Genomic DNA, 22102 nt, shown 5'->3' on the forward strand with positions numbered 1-22102 from the left:
CATTAAGTGGAACAACAAATCAATGTTGTTTTTTCCCTCTCTCCTTTCCTCTCTCTCTAAGCAAAAATAAATAAATAAGTGGAGTGGAGTGGGTGGGGGAATATCAGGAAAGGTCTCTCTCAAGAGACATGAGCTGAAACCTGAATGATGAGGAAGAAGCAGTCAAGCAGATGTTAAGAGCAGAGCACTTGGGCAGAGGCCCAATCACAGTCACACCAGTGTGTTAAGGAACCACAAGCCAGCGTGACTGAGGAGCTGTGAGCTAGGTGAGCATGATGTGAGATGAAGTCAAGCAGACAGACGTGCCAGATCACATCAGGCTACAGTAAAGGTATGAACTTTATTTAAGGGCAATGGGAAGCAACTGAATAGTTTGAATAAACCAGGAGAGGGATACGATCAAATTTACATCAAGGACTGCTCAGGCTGCTGTGTGAAGAACTGATCATAGAGGGGCAAGAGTTGAAGCAGGAAGTCAAGTTAGAAGGCTCTAGTGTAGGATTAAGCTACAAAGATGGCAAAAGTAGATACACATGGAATATATTTTAGAATTAAAGTCCTAAGACTTGTTGATAGTTTGAGTGGATGAAGAGAGCAGTGAGAGAAAGAGAAAAACCAAGAGCGCCTCAAAGATCATTAATGCACTGAAATAAAGTAAATTCATAGAAATATCATGGTATCCGTTGATTTAGAATCCTAGGTGCCACTGAAGAAGCAAAGGGGTTCTTGGCATTTGGCATTTGCTAAGTGAACCTAGTGGCATACAAGTTATTTCAAGAGTACTTGACTTGGAATCCATGGAACTGGGCTCAGATCTGACTCCTTCCTGCTTTTTGATCTTGGGCCAGTCACCTCTTACCATTTTTAAATGGGAATGCCAACGTCACTTCATTGGATTGCTGAGAGAAATAAATTTCTATGGGAAGTACCTGGCAAGCAGGAGTATTACAAAAAAAGAAGCCAAATTCATTACCCCCCTCCCCACCCCACTCCCACCCCCCACCAAATAATCTCCAGAGGTAGTGGTTTGAAACTGCTAACAAACAATTCCCTTTAGCCTGATAATACAACAGGCACTCATAAAATAATAGTTTCTATGACACAATTATGACTTATTTCTAAGTCTGATCTTATGTTAAGAATTTTGATCACTGCTATTTTCCAGATCAGTAGTGTTAACATTTAAAAATTAAAAAATTTTTTTCAGCCATAAATGATCCTACAGCAACTAGTAAGTCTGCTTTTGTCATGCCTTCGGGGTCCAAAAATGTCTCATAACAGAATATTTTCATTACCTTTTAAGGATAAATATAAAGTTTAAGAGTCATTGTAATTTTTATTTTAAAATGCTGTGGGGATTTTTAAAAAATGACATCACATATTTGGCTAAGGTTTTATTTTCTTCAGCACAGTATGAACTCAAAACTGGGAACCAGCACTGCTCTAGTGAAAATCTCAGCAATCTGAAGAGCTTCAGGGCCATTTGTTTAATCTAGCTCTGCTTCAACACCATCATATCACAGATGACACTGAAGTTACGAAATGCCTAAGTTCTGGGGTCAGACAGATCTGAGTTCTCACCACAGCTACTGCCACTTACAGCTTTGCCTACTTAGGCAAGTCTCCTTAGCCCTTAAACCTCGTTTCCCAACGTTGAAGATGGGATTAATACCTATACCTCATTGGACTGTTATAATGGTACTAGAGGCTCGGTGCACGGGCACCAGTGGGGTCCCTAGGCCTGCCCCGCGGGGATCGGCCGAAATCGGCTCTCCGACATCCCCCGAGGAGTCCTGGATGGCAAGAGGGTGGTTCTCGGGTAACACACCCCGCAAACGGGCTCCCTCCTCTCTGGTTCCTGGTGCATCACCCAAGAACCGCAGCTGCCAAGTCACCGCAGCTGGGCAGCTCCTGCGTTGAGCGTCTTGCCCACTGGCGGTCATTGTGCATCATAGCTACCAGCCGGTCAGCCGGTCGGCAGTCGCTTAGGCTTTTTGGTACAGTGCCTGGCACATAGTGTCAATTATTATTAAGTGTTTCATTAGTTTTTCTTCTTCCATTGTAGGTAATACATACTTGAAGAAAAGTTGGAAAATTACAAAGAAATTAATATTTTTAAACCCCTGTAACTTTTACAACTACTAACCTCAGATTTGAAGATTCCCCAGATAATTGTTTTTGATAGATACAAATTGCTTTCTAAAAGGTCTACTGATTGATACTTCCATAAAACAGGTATGAACGACTGCACTCATTGGTGTACATTCAAAAATGGCTCATCTTTAATTTTTAGGTACTTATTCTCAGAAGCACTGAAGAAGGAAGGATGGTTCCCAACCTCAAAATGTTCACGGAGACTACCGAATAAGACACTGGAGATTCTCCTGTGGCCTCCTGTCCCCAAGAGGCTACTTGGAAGTATCTGGTCTACGGAGATACACGGAGCAGCCCCTGGGCCGCGCGCTTGGCTGGAATTTCTCCTTTGCTCAGACAGAGCAGAATCATCTCAGTTAACCCATGAAAGGTTTGAAGATGTCTCCTAACTTCTGGGTCAATCTTCAGTTATGCAAAGTGGACTATTTGTGAGGCATTTGAAATAATCTACTATAACTCCTTTAATGTAATTTCCAGATTTTCTCCTAAAGATTTCTCTGCCTCTAGATTTTCAAGCCTTGAAAGGGCTAACCCAGGTGAAACTTCACTTCTGTGCACAAAACTGGAAGCTTCATGTAAACATTTGAGTGTGTATACATAAATATGCATAGGGATGTGTACATATGTATTACGTGAAAATTAAGTATGGTACATATGACATGTGATTGCTGAACCAATTAAACTCATACACAGAAGTAGAATGTTAGATCTGAAAGGGACCTTGTAGATCATCTCTAACCCAACCTTTTTTAGTCAGAAGAAGAAATAAGGCTCAAAGAATATAAGTATCCAGTTCCCAGTGCTACAACAGTCAAATTCTGGACCCAGATCAGCTTCCCCATAGCGCCTTTTTCACGGCGCTGCAGTCCTTTTCTATCAAGACTTGATTTTCTATCTAGTAATGAAACACTACCCCATAAATCAGTTGTACCAAAACAGGCACTAGCACCGTTTCCAAGGCAAAGCACCTTTTATTTGCATTTCGCTTCAAATATAAAGAGGCCTCAAGGTAGTAGTAACTCTGCTGATGCCACCCATTCCTTTTACAAAGAAGAAACTGTGGTTCACAGAAGTTATGTGTCCCCAGGCTTTGGGGACAGATAGGTTCTTCATTTCCTAAGTGTATGACTTTGGTCAAAACACCCAACTCTCTGTATCCCAGTATGAAGATTAATAATATGGCATAACATCTAAACTCCCAAGGTTGGTGGAAGAACTATACTTAGCGCAATACCGGGCACAAAGCGAACTCTCCGTAATAAAAGGTTATTACTGTTATTATAAACCATTATAGTAAATAATGTCATATGCTTGGCAAACACAGAACTAGAACTCCACCTGCCTCCCAGGTCTTGGTCCTTTCAGCAACACCAATTTCGGGCATTTGACGATAATCTGGGGTGATGAACAAACGGGGCTATACCTGAACAGCCAAGAGCAGCCACGAACTACAAGCGAGGCGTCACCTAGAGCGCAAGGTCACCCGGCGAATCGAAATTCCAAGGGAGCCTTTCGTCGGTCGCCGGGAAGGCACAGAGATCCAGAAGGCGGAGCGGCTCCCGCCGCCGAAGACCAGGCGAGGCTGCGGTCCTTCCCCCAGGGGCGCCGAGGGCCCAGACTGTGCTACCCCGGCCTGCTGCGGCCTTCAGCGGGGGCTGGTTACGGCCTAAGGTCCAGGGACACGAGGCCGGCAACCACAGCCCGGCAGCAAGGTGGCTCCGCGCCGCCGGCACTGCCGGCACCGATCTTCCAGAAAAGAGCCAAACTCCGCCGGGGCCAGGAAGCTTCCGGTGTCCCCGACGTGACGTAGCAGCAGCGCGCGCGATCCTCACATGCTATTGGTCACTTCTTCCGTCCAATGGGCGGAGCGGTACCCGACACCACTGAGCAGCCAGCAAGCTCTTGCACTGTCTCCTTGGGCAGTTCAGCCATCTCCATGGTGACCAGTCCCGGGTCACCCATTTGGCTTCCAAGCCCGCCGTTGCGTCATTGTTAGGCGCCGGAAGCGATCGTTCCTGCGCCGGGGCGTGGTGGCTGACACCCGGCTGGGGCCGGCGTCCTCGAAGTTAGACCCACCCGGGTCGGCTTCGGCCGGTGGGGGCCCCTATCAGGCCCCAGAACAATGGCGGTGTTTCACGACGAGGTGGAAATCGAGGACTTCCAATATGACGAGGACCTGGAGACGTATTTCTACCCCTGCCCTTGTGGCGATAACTTCTGCATCACTAAGGTAACCTCAGGTCTCCCGGCCCCTCCCTGGAGCAGGCGCGTTTCGCTCTACGGATTCTTCCGCCGCCCCGTAGCCCACGCGGCTCTTGTTATTCACGCCCTTTTTTCCTGTGTATGGATCCCCCAAATTTATAGTCTCAGCTGTCAGTGGGCATTTCCTTCTGGCCTTTAGTCAGGCCTAGTGGGGGAGGGGGAGGGAGGGGCTGGATGGCGGGGAGCATCAGACTTCTCGCCATTCCCCCCACTTAGCATCCCTCTTTGGGTTCACCTTCCTGGGATACTGCTTGCAGGAAGGGACGCGTTTTGTCTTCCCAGAGATTTTGAGGCGACTGAACCTTAACCAACCTTCCGGAGTATTTCCCCGGGTGACGCGGCCAGGGAAAATTGGGGTTGGCATTTCTCTGGGAAAGCCTCTTTGACCCTCACCTACCTTGTGGGGGAGGCAAGTCACGAAGGAGCTTGCCCCTAGGGGTGTGAAGGCTTGGGAGGAGTTTGCAAAGGGAAGGCGATGCTGATCATACAGTGTTTGATTTTGTTGTAGGAAGATTTGGAGAACGGGGAAGACGTGGCGACGTGTCCGAGCTGCTCTCTCATTATAAAAGTGATTTATGACAAAGTAAGGAGTCAAACTTTAAAAGATGGGGAAGAGGGGGAGGGTTGTGGTGCAAGAACCTTGAGCAGCCTGTCTGTAATTTAGGCTATAATTAGAAGTTTACGGATTATTCTTGTATTAAAATGTGTTCTGGAACAAAAAGAACAGGGTAAGTGAGATCAGGAGTGCTGGTATGAGATCGTGGCAGGCCTTATTGAGCAGAGATTGAACGTGGTAAGGGAGTGAGCTCTGTACACATTAGGGTTGAGAGCGGTTGGCAAAGGGAACGTTCAGTGAAGAAAAGGCAGAAACATGTTTGGTTTTATCAAGGAACAGCAAGGAGGCCAGTGTGATCAGAGCAGAGTAAGAGGGTGGGACTTGTCCAAGATGAATTAGTGCAGTGAGGCCGATCACAGAGGTGTTGTGGGACACTCTAAGGCAGCGGTTCTCAACCTGTGGGTCGCGACCCCCTTGGGGGTCGAATAACCCTTTCACAGGGGTCGCCTAAGACCATCGGAAAACACATATATAATTACATATCGTTTTTGTGATTAATCACTATGCTTTAATTATGTTCAGTTTGTAACAATGAAATTGGGGTCACCACAACATGAGGAACTGTATTAAAGGGTCGCGGCATTAGGAAGGTTGAGAACCACTGCTCTAAGGACTTTGGCTTTTCCTATGAGTGATAGAGGGAACCAATGGAGGATTTTAGAACAAAGAAATGCCATGAACCAACTCAAGTTTTAAAACATGTTCCGGCTGCTTAATTCAGAGTAGACTACATAGGAGCAAGGATAGAGACAGGAAAACCAGGTTGGAGGCTGTTAGACTAATCAAAGGAGGGGATGTTTCCCTGGGACCAAGCTGCAGCAATGGAGGTAGTGGGAGTGGTTGGATTCTGGATACATTTTAAAGGGTAAGGATTTTTTGTTCTGTTAATTCTCACCTGAGGATATTTTTCCCATTGCCTTTCAGAGAGAGAGGAAAGGAGGGAAGAGGAGAGAGAGAAAGAGAAACATCAATGTGATAGAGACACATCAGCTGGTTGCCTCCTGCACACGCCCCAACCTGGGAGAGGGGAGGGAACCCACAACCCTTCAGTGCTCAGGCTAATGCTCTAACCCTTGAGCAACACTGGCCAGGGCAAGGATCGATTCCTTACTGACTGGATATAGGATATAAGAGGAGTCAAGAATGATTTCAACATTTGTGGCCTTCAGAACAGGTTTAGGGGCAGGAGTTGGACATACTGTGTTTGAGAGGTCTGTTTTTCATCCAAGTAGAGCTGGCCAGAAGGCAGTTGGATATATAAGTATGGAGTTCAAAGAGTGATTAATTGGCGCTATAAATTTGAGAGTTATCAGCATATAGCCTTTTAGTTGGAAGAAGTAATAATTTTGAAGAAAACAGACATTTGAATAGCCAAATATTGAAGTGGAGAACTTTTAGTGTAAGTACTAATTAATACAAAAACTTAAAAGGTGTGGCAATGTCTTTATAAATGTGATTTCTTTTGTTTACAAGATAAGGTATTTTATATTAAATATGAATTCATGACTAAAAACAGATTCAGTTCTAAGCTTATAAATCTGGTGCTGACATTGACTCTTTGAACAAGGATGAAGTGATGGAAAAACTTAGAGCTGGATTGATTCTGTAACAAGATGAAAATTTACTGTTGATGCATTTGTGACACACTCAGTGGTTAAGGTAATTTTCTGTTTGTTCTTAGGAGCAGTTTATGTGTGGAGAAACAGTCCCAGCCCCTTCCACCAACAAAGAATTAGTTAAATGCTAAACAAGGACTTCCGGGATCCAAATCCTGAACATTCAGGAATGAGCCAAGCTGGAAAAATCAAAGGCAAAGTTCCTGGCTTCCTCATGGGACAACTGCTTTGTAGTTTGCTGCTGTGGATTCTTTCTATCTGCTCCGAGTTCATCTCCAATTAAAGAAGCAGGTCCATGACATGACATACCTGGATTTCATGCTTAGAACTTTGAATTGGAAAAAGTGTTCTTTATTTTCCACATGAATTTAAAGGAAGATCATTTCAAGTCAGTGCTTTCATTCCCTCAGTCTTGTTATTTTTATCTTATACCTAATTTATTATCTGATAACATCATCTACCTCAAAGTCATTAGGATTCCTTCTTTTAAAACAGGATTTTATTTTTTTAATTGGTTATTAGGATTAGTAAAATTAGGCCTTTTTGAAGTTGACATCAGGTTTGGTATTCTCACTTAAGAAAATGAGTTGCCTTGTCAGTACTACTGTGATGTTCCCACTCCAAACCAGTCTTCTGGGTCCGGCCATTAACAGAATGTTCCTGTTCTGTTAGGCACGTCTTTTCCATTGTACTTCATGCTCTGAGTTCTGGTCATGGTATTATAGAGATAACATAATAAGCTCACAGTTTTTTTTCCAGAGCTAAAAGTTAGAGAGAAAGAAAAGTCAAAAAGTGAAATAGTCAGAATATGGAGTTTCCTTGTCAGTGTTCTGCTTGTTCCTTGAAAATCGGTAGAAGACAAAAAAGGAAAACAGCCCAGGATGTGAAATTGGCAACAGAATGACGGGAGAAAAACAAGGCAGCTCAGTAAATTAAATGCTTGAATGTTGTCGCCAGATAGAGCAAATAATATTTCTGTATCTGGGTTCTTGTTTGTTTGTTACTTGTAGACATGGTTACTACAAGTGCATTCTAGATAGGGGTTAATGTCAAGTCTGCATGGCTGGCGGCAGAACATTTAGCATTCCCGCAGAATCAAGTCACTACTTCTAAAGGTGGAGCTTTCACAGCTTTTATAGTTGCTGAGGAAGAACTTGAAAATGAGATGCCTGTTCTCAATAAGTATGCCCCTAAGAGCACATCTAATAAGCCTCTACACGTTGCAACCAAACCAAACATTCACTCTTACAGAGAAATGTTGCCCTGGAGAAAAAGAAATATGCAGAGATAGGCTCTCAGTCTTCCTTCGCTGCAGTGCTGAGAGTGGCAAGAAATTAGAATCACTTACATGCAAATTCAGAAATTCTCTTTATATACACAATTTTGCTATGTGTATAAAGTTTAAAAAAAAAACAAAAAACCAAACACTGATGTCTGGCAGATTGTGTGGGGAATGGCTCCTACAAGTAAAGAGAAAAATCCCTGCCAGAATGTAAACATTGTATTATTGGTTGATAAACATGCTACACACACTCATTGGGATTTAGAACGAGTGGCCTTTTTTTTTTTCTTTGCCAGCCAGCAGCATGGCCATGTGTAGCCATTAGCTGAGACATAAAATAAGTTACCAGAACTGTGTGCCGGGAGTACTTGGTACATTACATGCAGCATTATGTGGCATATTCTTGATGTGATGAGAAATCTCATTGCTGTGTGGGACGCTGGTGCTCCGGAAGTCATCCACATTTGCTTTGGAATCAGTGATGGCTCAGATGAACAGAGCAGGTGCTGACTTGATTAGAAATGAGCTGCAAACAAAAACAAACTGCCCATATGCAAATGTTGATGGCTTTGTAGATACCGATGATGTTAGCTCCCTCGGTTAATGATGAATTTCAAATAAGAACAGGGACCCTCGATACAGGTCTGTGAGCACAAAAGAGCAGGGGGAAAAGGGGCCCGAGTTCAAGCGTTTCAGGAGAAAAGCATAAACGGCTATCAGTGATCAGTGATAAGCTGCAATCATGGGAATGATTTCGTTTCCAAAGCAGCCGAGTCACTAAATTTGTTAACTGCAATAGAACACATCAGGATTTAATTTAAATTTCTGTAAAGCAGAGAGTAAAACCAGGGTCTTTCAGACGTGACTAGAGTTCTGTGTGATATATGTGCCTTACTTAATTCAGCAGACCTTTCTGGAGCACCTCTGAGAAATCTGTAGTTTAGCCTCTGTCTTACTAGCTTTGTAATCTTTGGCAAGGCCAGTGGATTCTTTATCTATATACTTAGGAGACTGAATCAGGTGAGTTTTAAACGGTCACTTCAGGCTTCGTAACTTGCAGGAGCTGAAATGGTCATTGAAACCTTTATAAACTCAAAACTGTCTAAAACATGAATTATAAGAAAGAGGCTTCATTCTTCAGTAACTTGCTGTTACCGCACTTCTGAGTTTGAAAATTGTTAAGTCAACTGTGTAAATGATTATGCATATCCTTTACACATTCAGAATCATTTTCTTAGAAAGCCATCAACATTTTTATGACTGTATATATTAATTTATTATCAGAATAAATGTATTGGCATGCTCAATAAAGTCAGATATTTCAAGTCTATTTGTTTTCATGTGGGTATTCTTCCACTAAATACCAACATTTTGTAGTTGATGTAATGTTATATGAGGTGGGAATTTTTAACCTGCTTTGGGGCATTGTAAGTAGGTTTCTGCTATGAACAGTGGAGTTTTTCAATAGGAAAGAAATTGCCACTGTTTCTACAGTCTGGCCACATGGGTTTGGGCTCTGGAATTTTACTGTTATTCGAAAAAAATAGACACAGTTTTGAATCAAGGCAAAGGTGACATTGTTAGGTGAGTAATTCAGTTTATTGCTGCGGGGGGAAAAGCTTATTTAAGCCTGATGATAATTCTTGCAATGGTTTCAAAGCCTAGCCCTGGTCCATTTGAATCTCAGTTTCTCCACTGTAATCTTCGACAAGTTACTTAAGTCTTTTTGTATTTCTATGTCCTGGTCTGTGAAATACAGACCGTATTGGTTCCTCTTTCCTAGGGTTGCTCTGTGGACTCACTCATTTAGCAAGTGTTTGCAGAGTGCCTGTTGTCTGCTAGGCACAAGATGAAGACAAGCAGGGTTTCTGTCATCATGGAGCTTACTGCAACTAGAAGAGGAAATACCAGGTAAGGTTGGTTAGGGCCTGGAAGGAAACAAACCAGGTGATGTATTGGTAACTGCGGCAGGTGCCTTTGTAAAGGGTAGACAGAAGGTGTTTCCGGCTGGCGCTTTTTCTGAGACTGAGGATGAGAATGACAGCTTTGTGAAAATAATTAAGTGAGGTAATGACTATAAGAAACAGCATAATGCCTGTCACATGTGCAGAAAAAGATCATTATAATTTCAAAAGGAACTCAACATTGCTTTGAGCATTGACAGATTCTTAGAATAAGTATGAGAAGTGTGAGTTATTGAACAGCCGCCACACCTTACTGAGTATTTTGGGGGGGTTTAATAAGCCCTCTAGATCAGCAGCCGACAACCTTTCGGACCATCACTGCTGGTTGTCCGACCACCACTGCTCCAAAGGTTTCCTTAAACCAGTGTTCGCCAACCTGTTGAGCCTCGTGGACCACCGGTTGGCGACTGCAGCTCTAGGTGATTCTGATGCACTGGCCCAGAACTGGTTTTCAAACTTGGCAACACATTGGAATCACCTGGGGCGCTTTAAAACGCTAGCTACCCCAGAGAGAGTCTGATTTAATTGGCCTGGGTGCTGCGTGGGCATCAGGATTTTAAAAGAATCTCCCTGGTGATTCTAATGTGCAGTCAAAGCTGAGAACCACTAGGCTAAAAAAGCAGAAAATTCATAATCACAAAGTAAAAAGACTCAATTTTCTTAAAGTGGTCACACCTGCTTTTCATGGGGAACTGTGTGGGCGCAGTGGGCCGCACACTTTGTGTTCAGTCATGCAGTCGGCCTTTAAGTGACCAGAGAACTGGGCTAATGAACACAGTGGGAGAGCCCCAATATGGGCAGCCTCTGGGCTACGCCCCCTATTGAAACAGGCAATCACACTAACAACACACGCTGGCTGTTAATTACACACCTTACAAAAGTGACAGCTTCTGCAGGTGTAAGTAATTAGGGTTTCTTTAACTCCATTCGAGGATGCCTGCCATTCCCTACTTCCCATAGAACAAATTACTCATGATTACGTATTTGACTGGGAAACCATTTTCCAAATTCTTTCTTGTTAAGGGTTTAAAACAAAGGACATATGAAAAAGAAATCAGGGTTAAAAATACTATTTCCAGCTCACAGAATGCATACAATGGGGGTTGGGGAGTAAGGAGGCAGCAGAATCTCCCACCTTTCTTTATAGACTTGCAGAAGAATCCTAGAACTCGGGGGGGAAAAAACACAATTCCTAATAGAATTCAGGATTAATATTGGTTTAATTCTAGGAAAGCATGTTAGCATTTTTCTTTTTAAAAAAATACATTTTTATTGATTTCAGAGAGGAAGGGAGAGAGAGAGAGAGAAACATCAATGATGAAAGAGAATCATTAATCGGCTGCCTCCAGCATACCGCACACAGGATGAAGCCCACAACCTGGGCATGTGCCCTGACCGGGAATTGAACTGTAACCTTCTGGTTCATGGGTTGATGCTCAACCACTGAGCCACACCAGCTGGGTGCATGTTCGCATTTTTCAAAAGAAAAATGGTCGCCCCTAAAATTAGGGAAGAAAAGTCACTAACCAGCCTTCCCCAAGCGCCGGTGCTGGGGGAACAAGTTTGAACTGGCAGGGAAAGCTGAGTGAGGCACATTCAGCTGCTGGAGGGGAAGCCAGGGAGGGGCTAGGAAGAAGTCTGGGGAGGTCATTGCTTCTATGTTGCTATTACCTCTGAGCTCACAGCCAAGCATTTGGTGATGAGCGGAGTTGCTGTTGGTCAGTAGGACTGGCAGACAGGAAGGAGAGCTGACTTGCAGCAGGAAAGAGGACAAGGTAACCACCCACACCAGCTGTCTTACCACCTCTAACCTCCGTGATCTTCAGAGTCAGCTGCTGCTTCCCTTCTGCCTTCCAAATTTTGCACAAATCTCTCTTTTTGAGCCAACTGCAACCCAGAACCATGTAGGAAGAGAATGCTGGGAAACATTGTTCCAGCTTAGCCATGTTGATGCAGCACAAAACTACCAGAGTTATTGATAGTGAAACACCTCCAAACCCACCTAAGGATTTTGGTTAGAAGCCCCAGCAAATTTAATCTTTGTACAACCTGGCAAACCTGTTATAACACCTGCTTCCTGAGCAAGGACAAATGCTGGGAAACTGGCCTGGCCTCCAGTGCAGAGCGCAGAGGCACAGGTGGGCCCATTGGGCTGTAGCCAAAGAAGGCAGCTACATTGGTCCTAGATGGCAAATGAAGGGCATTGGCTGGACCAAGAGGTTCAGTATGAAGTGGCTCTCAATTAGGGGTGAATGTCTAGTAAGTGGCACTGCTTCAGACCAGGAGGGTCAATACTAGGGACTGAGGTGGACAAGCAGTGCCTCTCTGAGACCTGACAATGGCAGCAGGCCCCAGTCACTAGGCAAAGATTTAGGGCCAGACTTCAGTCTTAGGGGGGAACTGAGTTCTTGGGTAGGGTCAAAGGATGGACCTTTGGACAAAAATTAATGCCAAGGTTGAGGGTGGGGAAGGGGGACAAACACACCCTTCATGGGCACCTTCTGTGATTCAGGCTCTTTACATGAGAGCAGCACAGGCCACTCAGAGTCACACCAAAGGGGACTGGGTCCAAGTCTGCAAGCCCCAGTGGAAGAACTTGAACTATTACTATAGCTAGCAGGTATCTCTGAACTATTGATTGGTAATGATGACAAGAGTGAACGAGCGTGGATGGGGAATTGGGCCAGTTAATGAGATTGAATGAGATAAAGAACCAAAGCAGAAGAATGTTTGCACATAGTGAGGGCTCAATGAACAATAATTTAATCTTGCTCCATCAGAAATGCCTCAAGATTATAGTCTGGAGAACTTGCCTGAATTTAAGTGGACTCAGCCATATGTGTCAGAATCCACTCCAGAGAAGAACCGTAAGTGATAGACAAAGAAGGATTTGTTTTAAAGGATTAAACTTTGCATCATTGTGGGAGCCAGTGGTGGCCTTAAGGCAAGGCTGTTATCCCTACATCTGATCTTGAGCCTAAAGTAGCTCTAGGGCAGCCGAACTAATAGGTGGGAAAGAAAGCTCAGTGTGTGAATGAGAGAAAATGCAAACTGGAACCTACATCTGTCTCTCGCCTCCTCCTTGATGTTGTGTGTGACGTCCAGGGGAAGAGGGTACCCTCCCCTTGGAGTTGTATAAGTATTTGGCCCAGAACAAGGCAAGCTAGCGGATCAACCACAACGTGCTTAAGCACCCAGTTTCTAGTGCCCTGCTCCAACCTTCAGAGCATAAAAATACCTGCGGCTTTGCTTCTGTCTTCTGAATCGCACAAAATTTCTCTGGTGTCAAAGCTACCCCAGAACCACTCAGGGAAAGGGATTCTGGAAAATGTTCTGTAGTCCGAGCTTAGCTAAATTGTCACCAAAGCACGGGTGGGACACTATTTGTTCTAAAACATGGAAAGTGATAATAGCATGACATCATTTAGATCACACTAATGCTGATATTCTTATCCCCAGGTTAACTGAAACCCAGTCTCTGCCAATGTGTCAACCAGATAGTATTGCATTACTAACTACCCGGAAATTTAAAAACAGTAGTTATTTAAAAATGCTCTTATGTGTCTGTGGGTTTGGCTGGGTGGCTCTAAATTGCAGTCCTCAGACCAGGGGACTAGCCAGAACAGAGGTGCAAGAACCAATTCCCACTATGCATGCACATGTCAAGTCTTTGCTTGCATCACTCCATTGGCCAAAACAGTCACATGGCCCAACCCAAAGTCAAAGGCATATGGAAGTGGAGGGAGGAAAGGGGTGAATGTTTCTGAAAAGTAATCTTACCACCTCAGTCATTAAATGGCACACTTGGAATCTCAACCTAACACTTGTGATTCCAAATCCCTTTTTTCCCCTTGTGTGGCAGTGTTTGAATAACAGAAAACCTTCCCAAATGATAAAAATGGAAGCAGTTGAAACATTAAAACAAGTCAGCCACCCTCATCTTGCTGGCCAAGCATCAGACATTAGCCCCGTGGGATTAATTTTTACTCATTTGCTTTTTGAGATGAGTAAGGCTTCGGCTATGTTTTTCACATTCAAATTCAGAACCACACAACTCTAGTAATAATAGGTTCATATTTCCAAAGTCTGTCAAAAACACCCACTTGAAGATATTTATTAGCTCTAATTATAGAGAGAAATGGGGCCAGATGCTCATACGGTGTCATTAAAAGTGAGATGTGATGCCCATAGGAACTTTGACTACCCACCTTACTGCATGTCTGTTTCCAGGTTGCTGGAACTTCGTGATGATTCATTTTGAGTGTTTTTATGGCAATTCTCTAATATATTTCAGTGCCATCCAACAGTGTATAGCTAGACTATTTCAAATCAGGTGAGCAGCTCTCACTCCAGGTCTGATGTGGTCTGCATGGCCATATCTGGAACTTTGAACTTTGGACCTTGAACAAGTCTGCCAAATATAGCTTATATGTTCCTAGCAAAATGTGGCCTACTCGGGATTTGCCCATCTGCTTGGTCAGCACTCTCTACACCATGCTGTGTTGGGGGAATGGGGGCAGGAAAGTTAGACGTGAAGGAGGACTTTCTGCTTGGAAAATTATAAAGATTATTAATAGTTACTCACCCCAAAGATGGATAAGCAGTGTCATTCAATCAGCAAATATGGTCCAAGAATATTTTGTTTATGCGAGCTGGGCCTGATCCCTGTGGAAGGGAGGATTTTAAAATATAGGATTATATTACAGAGAATCTATAAGAACAGGATGGATTTTTAAAAAATCAATAAGTGACCCAAATGTGTGTGTTGGCAGTTTAATGACTGGCACCTTGGTTGTCTTTGCCAAACATACCCCTTATTCATCATTAATTGTGCGTGGATATAACGAGGCAGAAGGAGCACCTGACCTCGGCCAGATGGCTCTGGGATTTGTGCCTTGCACACGTGCTCCTGCACCATCTGTGGGCTCAGTGGGTCAGGGCCCCCGGCAAAGAGGCCAAGGATGGAACTGGTCACTTTCCAGGCTTTGGTCTCTCATCTGTAAAGCAGGAGGGTTTGAAGAAATCATTCTGAAGGTCTCTCTCAGCTCCTTTCTGATGTGCCTTTGAGCAGGCAAATGACTATTCCTGTTCTCCCATGAAGTTGTTCTGCCTGGCCTGCCTGAAGGGGCAACCCAGAGATGCCAGGGAGTCGAAGGAGGAGAAAGGACCCCTCTCTAGAATGATTGTGAACTGACAGCGCCGGGCCTGTAGGGGGAGCCAGAGCACCACTAGGCAGACTGTTGGCAGCCCCAGCGCAAGACAGCTTGCAGAAGGGCATATGCTGCCAAAACCTCTCTGGGCCTCTGTGTCCTCTTTCCCAAGGGGGCAGCCTACTTAAAGTGAATGTCCGGAGAGTTGACGTGCGCAGGAGAGGAAAGTGGGAGGTAGATGCCTCCTCCTCAAAGAAACTATTATTTTACCCTACTGTCCCTTCTGAAAACCCACCAACATTATTCCCCCAAACCACCTCTTTTTTGACAGAACTTTAATGTCAATTTCCCCTCTCTGCTGTGGGCTCAATCCCCAGGGTGGGGTGTGCAGGAGGCAGCCAATCAATGATGCTCTCTCTCCCTCTCCCTTCCTCTCTGAAATCAATAAAAATATATTTAAAAAAAGAAAGAAAGAAAAGCTCTCCTGTGACGCGTGCAGCCAGCAGCAGGGTCTGCAATATGTGCGATGCCTGTCATTCTCCGCCCTGACAGCCAGGCTCCGTGTGGTTTAAGGAAGGTTATCTGAGCTGTCGCCACCATGCTCTGTCACCCTCAAACAAATGACAGGAAATGGATCGGGGAGCCCTGTCAGTTTCCTTGCTCCTGGCATCCCTCCAAGGTCCAACCAAGAGAATTGCGACTTCACCTGAGCGACTAAGGAGGTAGAGAAAATCTACTTAAATGTCTCCAGACAGACTGAGAAGGAGCATCTGAGAGACAGAAGAGCCCTATCGGTCTGTGCCTGTTCTGCCCCTTGCACTCATGAGCTGAATGTTGCTTAGAGCTATGCAGCTGGGCTAACAAGGGCACCTGTCACTCTTATGAGGGCACGGAGCCTGCATCATGGGAAGCCTGAGAAAGAAAAAGGCACCATTAGGCTTGGCGCCAGCACCTAGGCTGCGGAGTCCCTCCCTACTTAACACATAATTTCACAGACACCAACATCAGACAAGGTCACTCTTGCAAATGCAGCCTGCAGGGTGGGCTGGAGAGAGTTAATGCCCCCAGGGGTAGCTCTCAACCAGTGAGGGAGGAGAGCTGGTGGGAAATTGCCCCAGCCTGCTGCCCCCCAGACAAACAGATCTGGAACATGTTCTTTTTAAAATATATATATTTTTTTATTGATTTTAAAGAGGAAGGGAGAGAGAGAGAGAGATAGAAACATCAATGATGAGAGAGAATCATTGATCGGCTGCCTCCTGCACGCCCCCTACTGGGGATCGAGCCCGCAACCCAGGCATGTCCCCCTGGCCGGAATCGAAACCGGGACCCTTTAGTCCACAGGCCGATGCTTTATCCATTGAGCCAAACCGGCTAGGGCTGGAACATGTTCTGTAGGCACCTGAGTAGGGTGTCCACACAGCCCCTGATGCCTTGGCACTGTCCAAGCCCCAGGCTCAGACCCAGTGCAGGGAAGGAGCTCTGCATTCCCCAGCCCTTAGCACGCAGGTGGCTCAAAATGTAAGTGTCGTTCACTTTGGGGACTGGATTCATTCCGGCTGCAGTATAAAGACCACACACCTCATATTGAATCCATTCCTCCCAGATTGTAACCAATGTCCTCACCGTGCCCCCACCTCCTGGTTTGCTTTGAAACCCACAGGCTCCGGGTAGAATGCGGAGCCTTCTGTGTGGGAGGTGGGGGCTTACTCCCTGCCCTCTGCACTGCTAGCTTCCATGGCTCTCGCTCCAGAGACTGGGAAAGTTTTCCCCTTAGTCTCCTTATGTAATGAATTGTTCAGCGTCCATTTCTAGGCAACTTACTCTGACTTACCCGATTTGGGTCTATGCATCATTTTTTAAATATATGCTTCTGCTTTTGAAAAAAAAAAGTTTGATCTCAATGAACTAGACTTGTACATTCTTTTAAAAAATGATTTTAACTTATTGAGAATTCTCCTTCCCTAGTCTAAAAACTCTGGAAGAAGGAAAAGTGACCAGGTCCTCCTAAATTTGACCTCAAATAAGAGCTGTGACGTGTCTGAATTTAAAGTCTATAATTTTTCTTGCTTTCATTCTACTTGACTTTAGGCCAAAAAATGTTATCACTTTAGTTCAAGTTCAAGAAGCATGTTTTATGTGTCTAACAAGTGTCAATACTGTGCTGGGGACTCTGGGTGGGAAGATGTGTAGAATTTGTTTAGTCTAGTGGAGGAGACGCGTGTGTGATCATTTTCATCCAGAGTGGTCCATGCGCAGCGGACCTACATACACAGACACCAGAAGAGGGACACTTAAGCTAACCTGGGCGTTCGGGGAAGACTCTGCAGAGATGACACATGAACTAAGTCCAGTGTGATAGTGAAAGGAGAAAAAGGCATTCTGGGCCGCGAGAACAGCATGGCAAAAACAGAGACCATAAAAAGAGTGTTGTTTTAGGGACTAGGTATTTAGAGATGTGCAATGAGTGGCAGCAAGTGAATCCAGAGGGTGAAGGCCAGGCCAGGATGGACCTTGTAGGCAGGCTGTGTGCGGGAGCTGGGGCATCATTCTGAAGGTGATGGGGAGCGTGGAAGGGATTCTGGAAGGGGAGCCCTTTAGCCAGATCCCTTGGGCTCTGATTGTAGATTGAAGGTGCTTGAATGAATGAACCTGAGGTTCAAGGAGGAGTCAAGGCTAGGAATTATCGGGAAATAGGTGGGTTATTGTTTCACAAGTACGTATTTTAAGGGTCACTGATGCTGGGCATGTTCCCATAGCAATTTTAGAAAAATAATTGTTTACAAATTGAGGCCTATTTTGTGTCCCACTTGGAAAATGTATCAAAAGACATACTCGTTGGCTTTCCTGGAATTGTTTTTGAAATATCTTTGCCTTCCCAGAAACCGGAGTGCACATATCCAACTCTGTCTGAGTCTGTGCTGACATAATGCAGTGAAGATGATATTTTGCAATTTTATGGTTCATGGGTGACTCATCAAGGTCATCCAAGCTAAGACCTCAGGAAACACTTGGGACAAGGACCTAGAAATGTCCTTGGTATATCATAGATGTTCAATAAATGTTTATAGGTGTGTTGTTGTTGTTTTTATTAATTTGGAAAGCGGCCCTCAGAGTCTAGGATTCGCTCTAGAAAGAGCATTATCATCTGGGTTGCTAATAGTAAGCTTATCATTCAGGAACTTGACTTTGTGCTTTGCAGGCCTCCTCCAGTCCAGCTCGAAATTTAGAATTTGTCACTCTTCCAGCTTAGCTCTCCCGGGTATCAGCGAGATTCTGTCACCTTCTGTGGTTACTGACCGGACTAAGAGGGAGAGGATTAGAACCAAGAGATTGGAGGATTTTGTTTTAAGCATCTTCCCTATGGGAAAGCCTTGAGAAAATCCAGAGGCCCCTCGACACTGTCATGCAATGGCTTCTCCCGCTTATGGGAAGCAGATGGGGTTAACAGGCTGCAACTGTTGTTTTAAGCAAAATTCCCAAGCAACTTCCTATATCAGATACTCCCATATGACATACAATAAAGGAAGAAAAACCATTCTAGGTCCCATGGGAAGTTCCCCCCCCCCTCACTTTTAGAAACCATGCTTACTAGCTTTTTCACAGAAATAAAGGAAAAAGAATTTTATTGGATGGTGCTTTGGGGTCACATCTTTTCCCAGAAGGTGCATAATAAAAGAGGTCAAAACTCCTTTGCTTCTTAGAATGTTTGACCAACGTTGGTGGTAGTGGGTGAGATCCAGATGGCAGGCACTCCATACCTTCCCTGTACCCCAAACCGAGTAAACGGAGCTGGTTCTGGGGCAGTGGAAGATTCCTACCTTTGAGCAGAGGGCGGGAGCTGATTGGATAACATCTGGGAGTTGTTAGCATGGGAATTTATAAGTCTCTGTCTCAGGGTCCTGCCATTGTCATCTCATAATATTAAAAAAAAAAAAAAAAAACAGCAGAGCCCAGGCTTGCCTGAGAGAGGAGTCATCTCCGTATACAGACACTTATTGGCCATCCCTCAGTCAACCTCCCATGTTCTTGGCTCACAGAACCCCCAGTGTGTTCATCCCTCTCCCCATTTGCTAGGGTATCTTTCTAGACATTTTCCCAGCTTCCCTTGCTGCTAAAGATGACCATGTAATACAGTTCCGGCCAATGAGACAGTAGGGGAAGTTGCCGGGGGGCTTCAGGAACAAAGCATGCTTTCTCAATAAAGACAGAGATGTCTGAGCAGAGCTTCCTTCTGCTGCCTCCCTTCCTATTTGGGATCCTGCGGCAATGATGTGACGCTTGGTGCTGTGATGGCCATCTTGCACCCAGGAGAGATAGTTACCAGAATCAGAGCTTACAGGGATGATGGCTGGAAGGTTAAAAAGAGCCCAGTTATGGATGATGTCTGAGCTGTTGCACCAAATATGGAGCTACCTAGCTGTGAAGAGGGCATGTGAGAGAGCTAAAGATCAGTGTTTCCTCTGCCTCTGGGAGTCAGCTATTCTGTTGTTTGCACCTAAACTCATCTGAACTGATGCATCTAATATTGGCAGATCCTAAAACAATGAGCCCTTGTTTTCCCTCATTCTTGTTAGGAAGGTCACTGTCTCACTTCATTTCTTTCACTCACAAACACCAGGAGGCAATAACATGTGGAGATGAAAAGTAAAGGCCTTAGACCCAGATGGACCTGTGTTTGTGACCCAGTCACATCCCTTTCTCATTGTATGGCCTTGGGAAAATTGCTTTAGGTAGGTAAGCTTCACTTTTTTCAACTGTAGAATGGAATAATGCAATGAGGATAATATTGGTACCTACTTAATTGGCCTATTGTGAAGAAAAGCAGAAATAATGTGAGTGAAGGGCTCAACCCTTGTGCTTGTTATTACTTTTCTTTCTGTCGGTGGGTACACATGTTTGTTCATACAGGTCTTATTGTCTATTGCCCAGTTAGTGTCCAAAGCGTTTTTCAACTTGATTTTTCACCAGCTCTTGAAATGTCATTCATCTGTATCTCAACTCCTGTTTTTTTCCTCCTTCATGATAGAATCCATGGAATGAAGCATCCAGCCCTGTGGTAGGTGATAAGGGGAAACAAGGAAGTATGGGTCATGAATCTTGGCTTTGAAAAAAAAGCCTGTTTCTTAGTTTGGAATATAATTCCATCATAAGCCATGTTGAATACAATGTAGGACAAGGGTCATCTTAAGGCAACCTGTGTCACGTTTCTATCTGGATCACACCTGTTAGGCTAGGGCCAGCTGGGTAAGGCGGCTATGCAAGGAAGTGGCAGATGGGCTGGAGGAGGGTGCCGGAGGCCTGGTCAACTGGGAGGCCGTTGCCCAAACCAATCTGTGAGGGGATGTCATGGTCAGGGACTCTACTACCAGTCAAACCAACTCACCACCGAGAGCTTTGTACAAGGGGAGTAGTCAAGGATATTCTCAAAGAGTGGACTGGGAAGGAAAATAACATTCCCAGTGAACAGTAAGAACAGGAGCTTCTCATTATTGAGCATCTGCCCAACGTGGGAGAAAATAAGATCTCTCAAAATAAAAGTCGACAGGCCTCAACTGTGGCTTCCACCTGGGTACTCAGAGCTAGGGAGCTGCTTGTCCCTGGTGTATGGTGAAGGCTCACTCTACAATGACAAGTGGGGCCAGCAGTGTGGAGAGTAGAGCAACAGGATGCAAAGTGGAGATGGGGTTGGACAGCTTTGGCACTGTCCCTGAGTGTGGGGAGGAGAAGTGCCTCCGGCTATCGTTTTATTTGGAGCCAGCCTCAGACATACCAATACTGACACTTGAAGGGCATGATTGGGCTGGCAGCCTCAAAGATAGACTGTACCAGGCAGGAGGCACCTCTCGCTTTGGCCTCCAAACATGTTTTATGGGCTCATGTTGGCTTAGGCACACAAGAGTGAGGTCTGCTGGCCTGGTACAGCCCTGGCCTCAAGCTATGCCGTTGGAAGTCTCTCTACTTGGCTTGACTCTTACTGTTTATACTTTGGAATCTGGCTAAATTGAAAGCCAGGGATCAGGGTTTATATAAATACACAGAAGTTGTTGCTCTTGCCACACACAAGAGCCTATATCAGATTGTCCTCATATCCCAACTGTAAAAGAATTGTGTGGAGGGAGTGTGTGCATTGGCCTTTGTGTCTTCACCACAACAACATAAAAACTAGGATGTCACATTTCATCTCTTAGTGCAATGTAATCCCATAGGCTTGGCTAAAATGCTGAGAGTTACTCTACTAGTTAGCAGCCCGCCCTTCCATGTTGTTCTTATTGTAGCCTGTGGTCTCATTAAGAAAACCTTTTCTGCTCAACCTTTATTAACAGTGAAGGCCTGTGGATTCTGTGTCTCCAAAATAAAAAGGCTATGGGCTACAGTGTCAACATTTTACATTTTGATTTTTTAAATGATTTATTTTTTGTTTATTCCTATTTCTTTCTTAAAAGGATTAGGATGTGTTTACAATGAGAACATTATTATAATATATTATATACAGGGTGTCCCCAAAATATGTATGCACACTTTAACAGCTGATAGCTCAATTTTGAAAGTAAAATGTACTTTAATAAACACTGCCTTTATAATTATTCAAAATGTTTATATACTTTTTGGGGACACCCTATATATTATGTTATATTATATTATATTATATTATATATATATTGGTTCTCTCTTTTGTTTTCTTTGCTTTTTGTTATTTATATTAAAGAAACACTCTTTTTCTATTTTTTCAAGCTTAAAGTTTCTTTGGTAATACTGTTCTGTTTGTTTTTAAAGAATCTGTAATATTTATCTCTTTCTGCAGTTGGGCCAAATATTCTAGTCCAGGAAGTAGCAAACTATGGCTGTGGGACAAATCTGGCCAGCCACCTGGTTTTGTAAATAAAGTTTTATTGCAACACTGCTGTGCTCATTTGTTTATTATTGTCCATGGCTGCCTTTGTGTTATAAGGGTAGAGTTGAATTGCTGTGACAGAAACTGTAGGGCCACAAAGCCAAAAATATTTTACTATGTAGTCCTTTATAGAAAATGTTTACTGACCTCTACTCTAGTTCAT

At 44.3% G+C, this 22102-nt stretch overlaps 2 protein-coding genes across 8 annotated transcripts in view; one reads left to right on the forward strand and one right to left on the reverse strand.

Annotated features, from left to right (window-relative positions):
• Window positions 1-3941, reverse strand: part of OXNAD1 (oxidoreductase NAD binding domain containing 1) — a 32943-nt gene extending 29002 nt beyond the window's left edge. For 3 of the 6 annotated variants that reach the window (XM_023749487.1, XM_014450554.2, XM_014450558.2), the window contains exon 1: window positions 3578-3941. The gene's annotated coding sequence lies outside the window, so the exon portion shown is untranslated. The remainder of the gene's footprint in view (window positions 1-3577) is intronic. The other 3 variants (XM_014450565.2, XM_014450570.2, XM_006083665.3) reach the window with 3 other exon arrangements.
• Window positions 3942-4140: 199 nt separating this feature from the next.
• DPH3 (diphthamide biosynthesis 3) lies at window positions 4141-9260 on the forward strand. Of its 2 annotated transcripts, XM_014450575.2 has the most exons (3): window positions 4150-4384; window positions 4925-4999; window positions 6714-9260. In XM_014450575.2, exons 1-3 carry the CDS (start codon window positions 4277-4279, stop codon window positions 6777-6779), a joined length of 249 nt encoding a protein of 82 aa, XP_014306061.1. In that variant the 5' UTR covers window positions 4150-4276; the 3' UTR covers window positions 6780-9260. The 2 variants fall into 2 exon arrangements, with proteins under 2 accessions (XP_014306062.1, XP_014306061.1); XM_014450576.2 differs by lacking the exon at window positions 4925-4999 and having other exon boundaries at window positions 4141-4384.
• Window positions 9261-22102: the final 12842 nt, after the last annotated feature.

This window comes from Myotis lucifugus, unplaced genomic scaffold (genome assembly GCF_000147115.1).
Source record: "Myotis lucifugus unplaced genomic scaffold, Myoluc2.0 scaffold_8, whole genome shotgun sequence".
Classification (NCBI taxonomy): Eukaryota; Metazoa; Chordata; class Mammalia; order Chiroptera; family Vespertilionidae; genus Myotis; species Myotis lucifugus.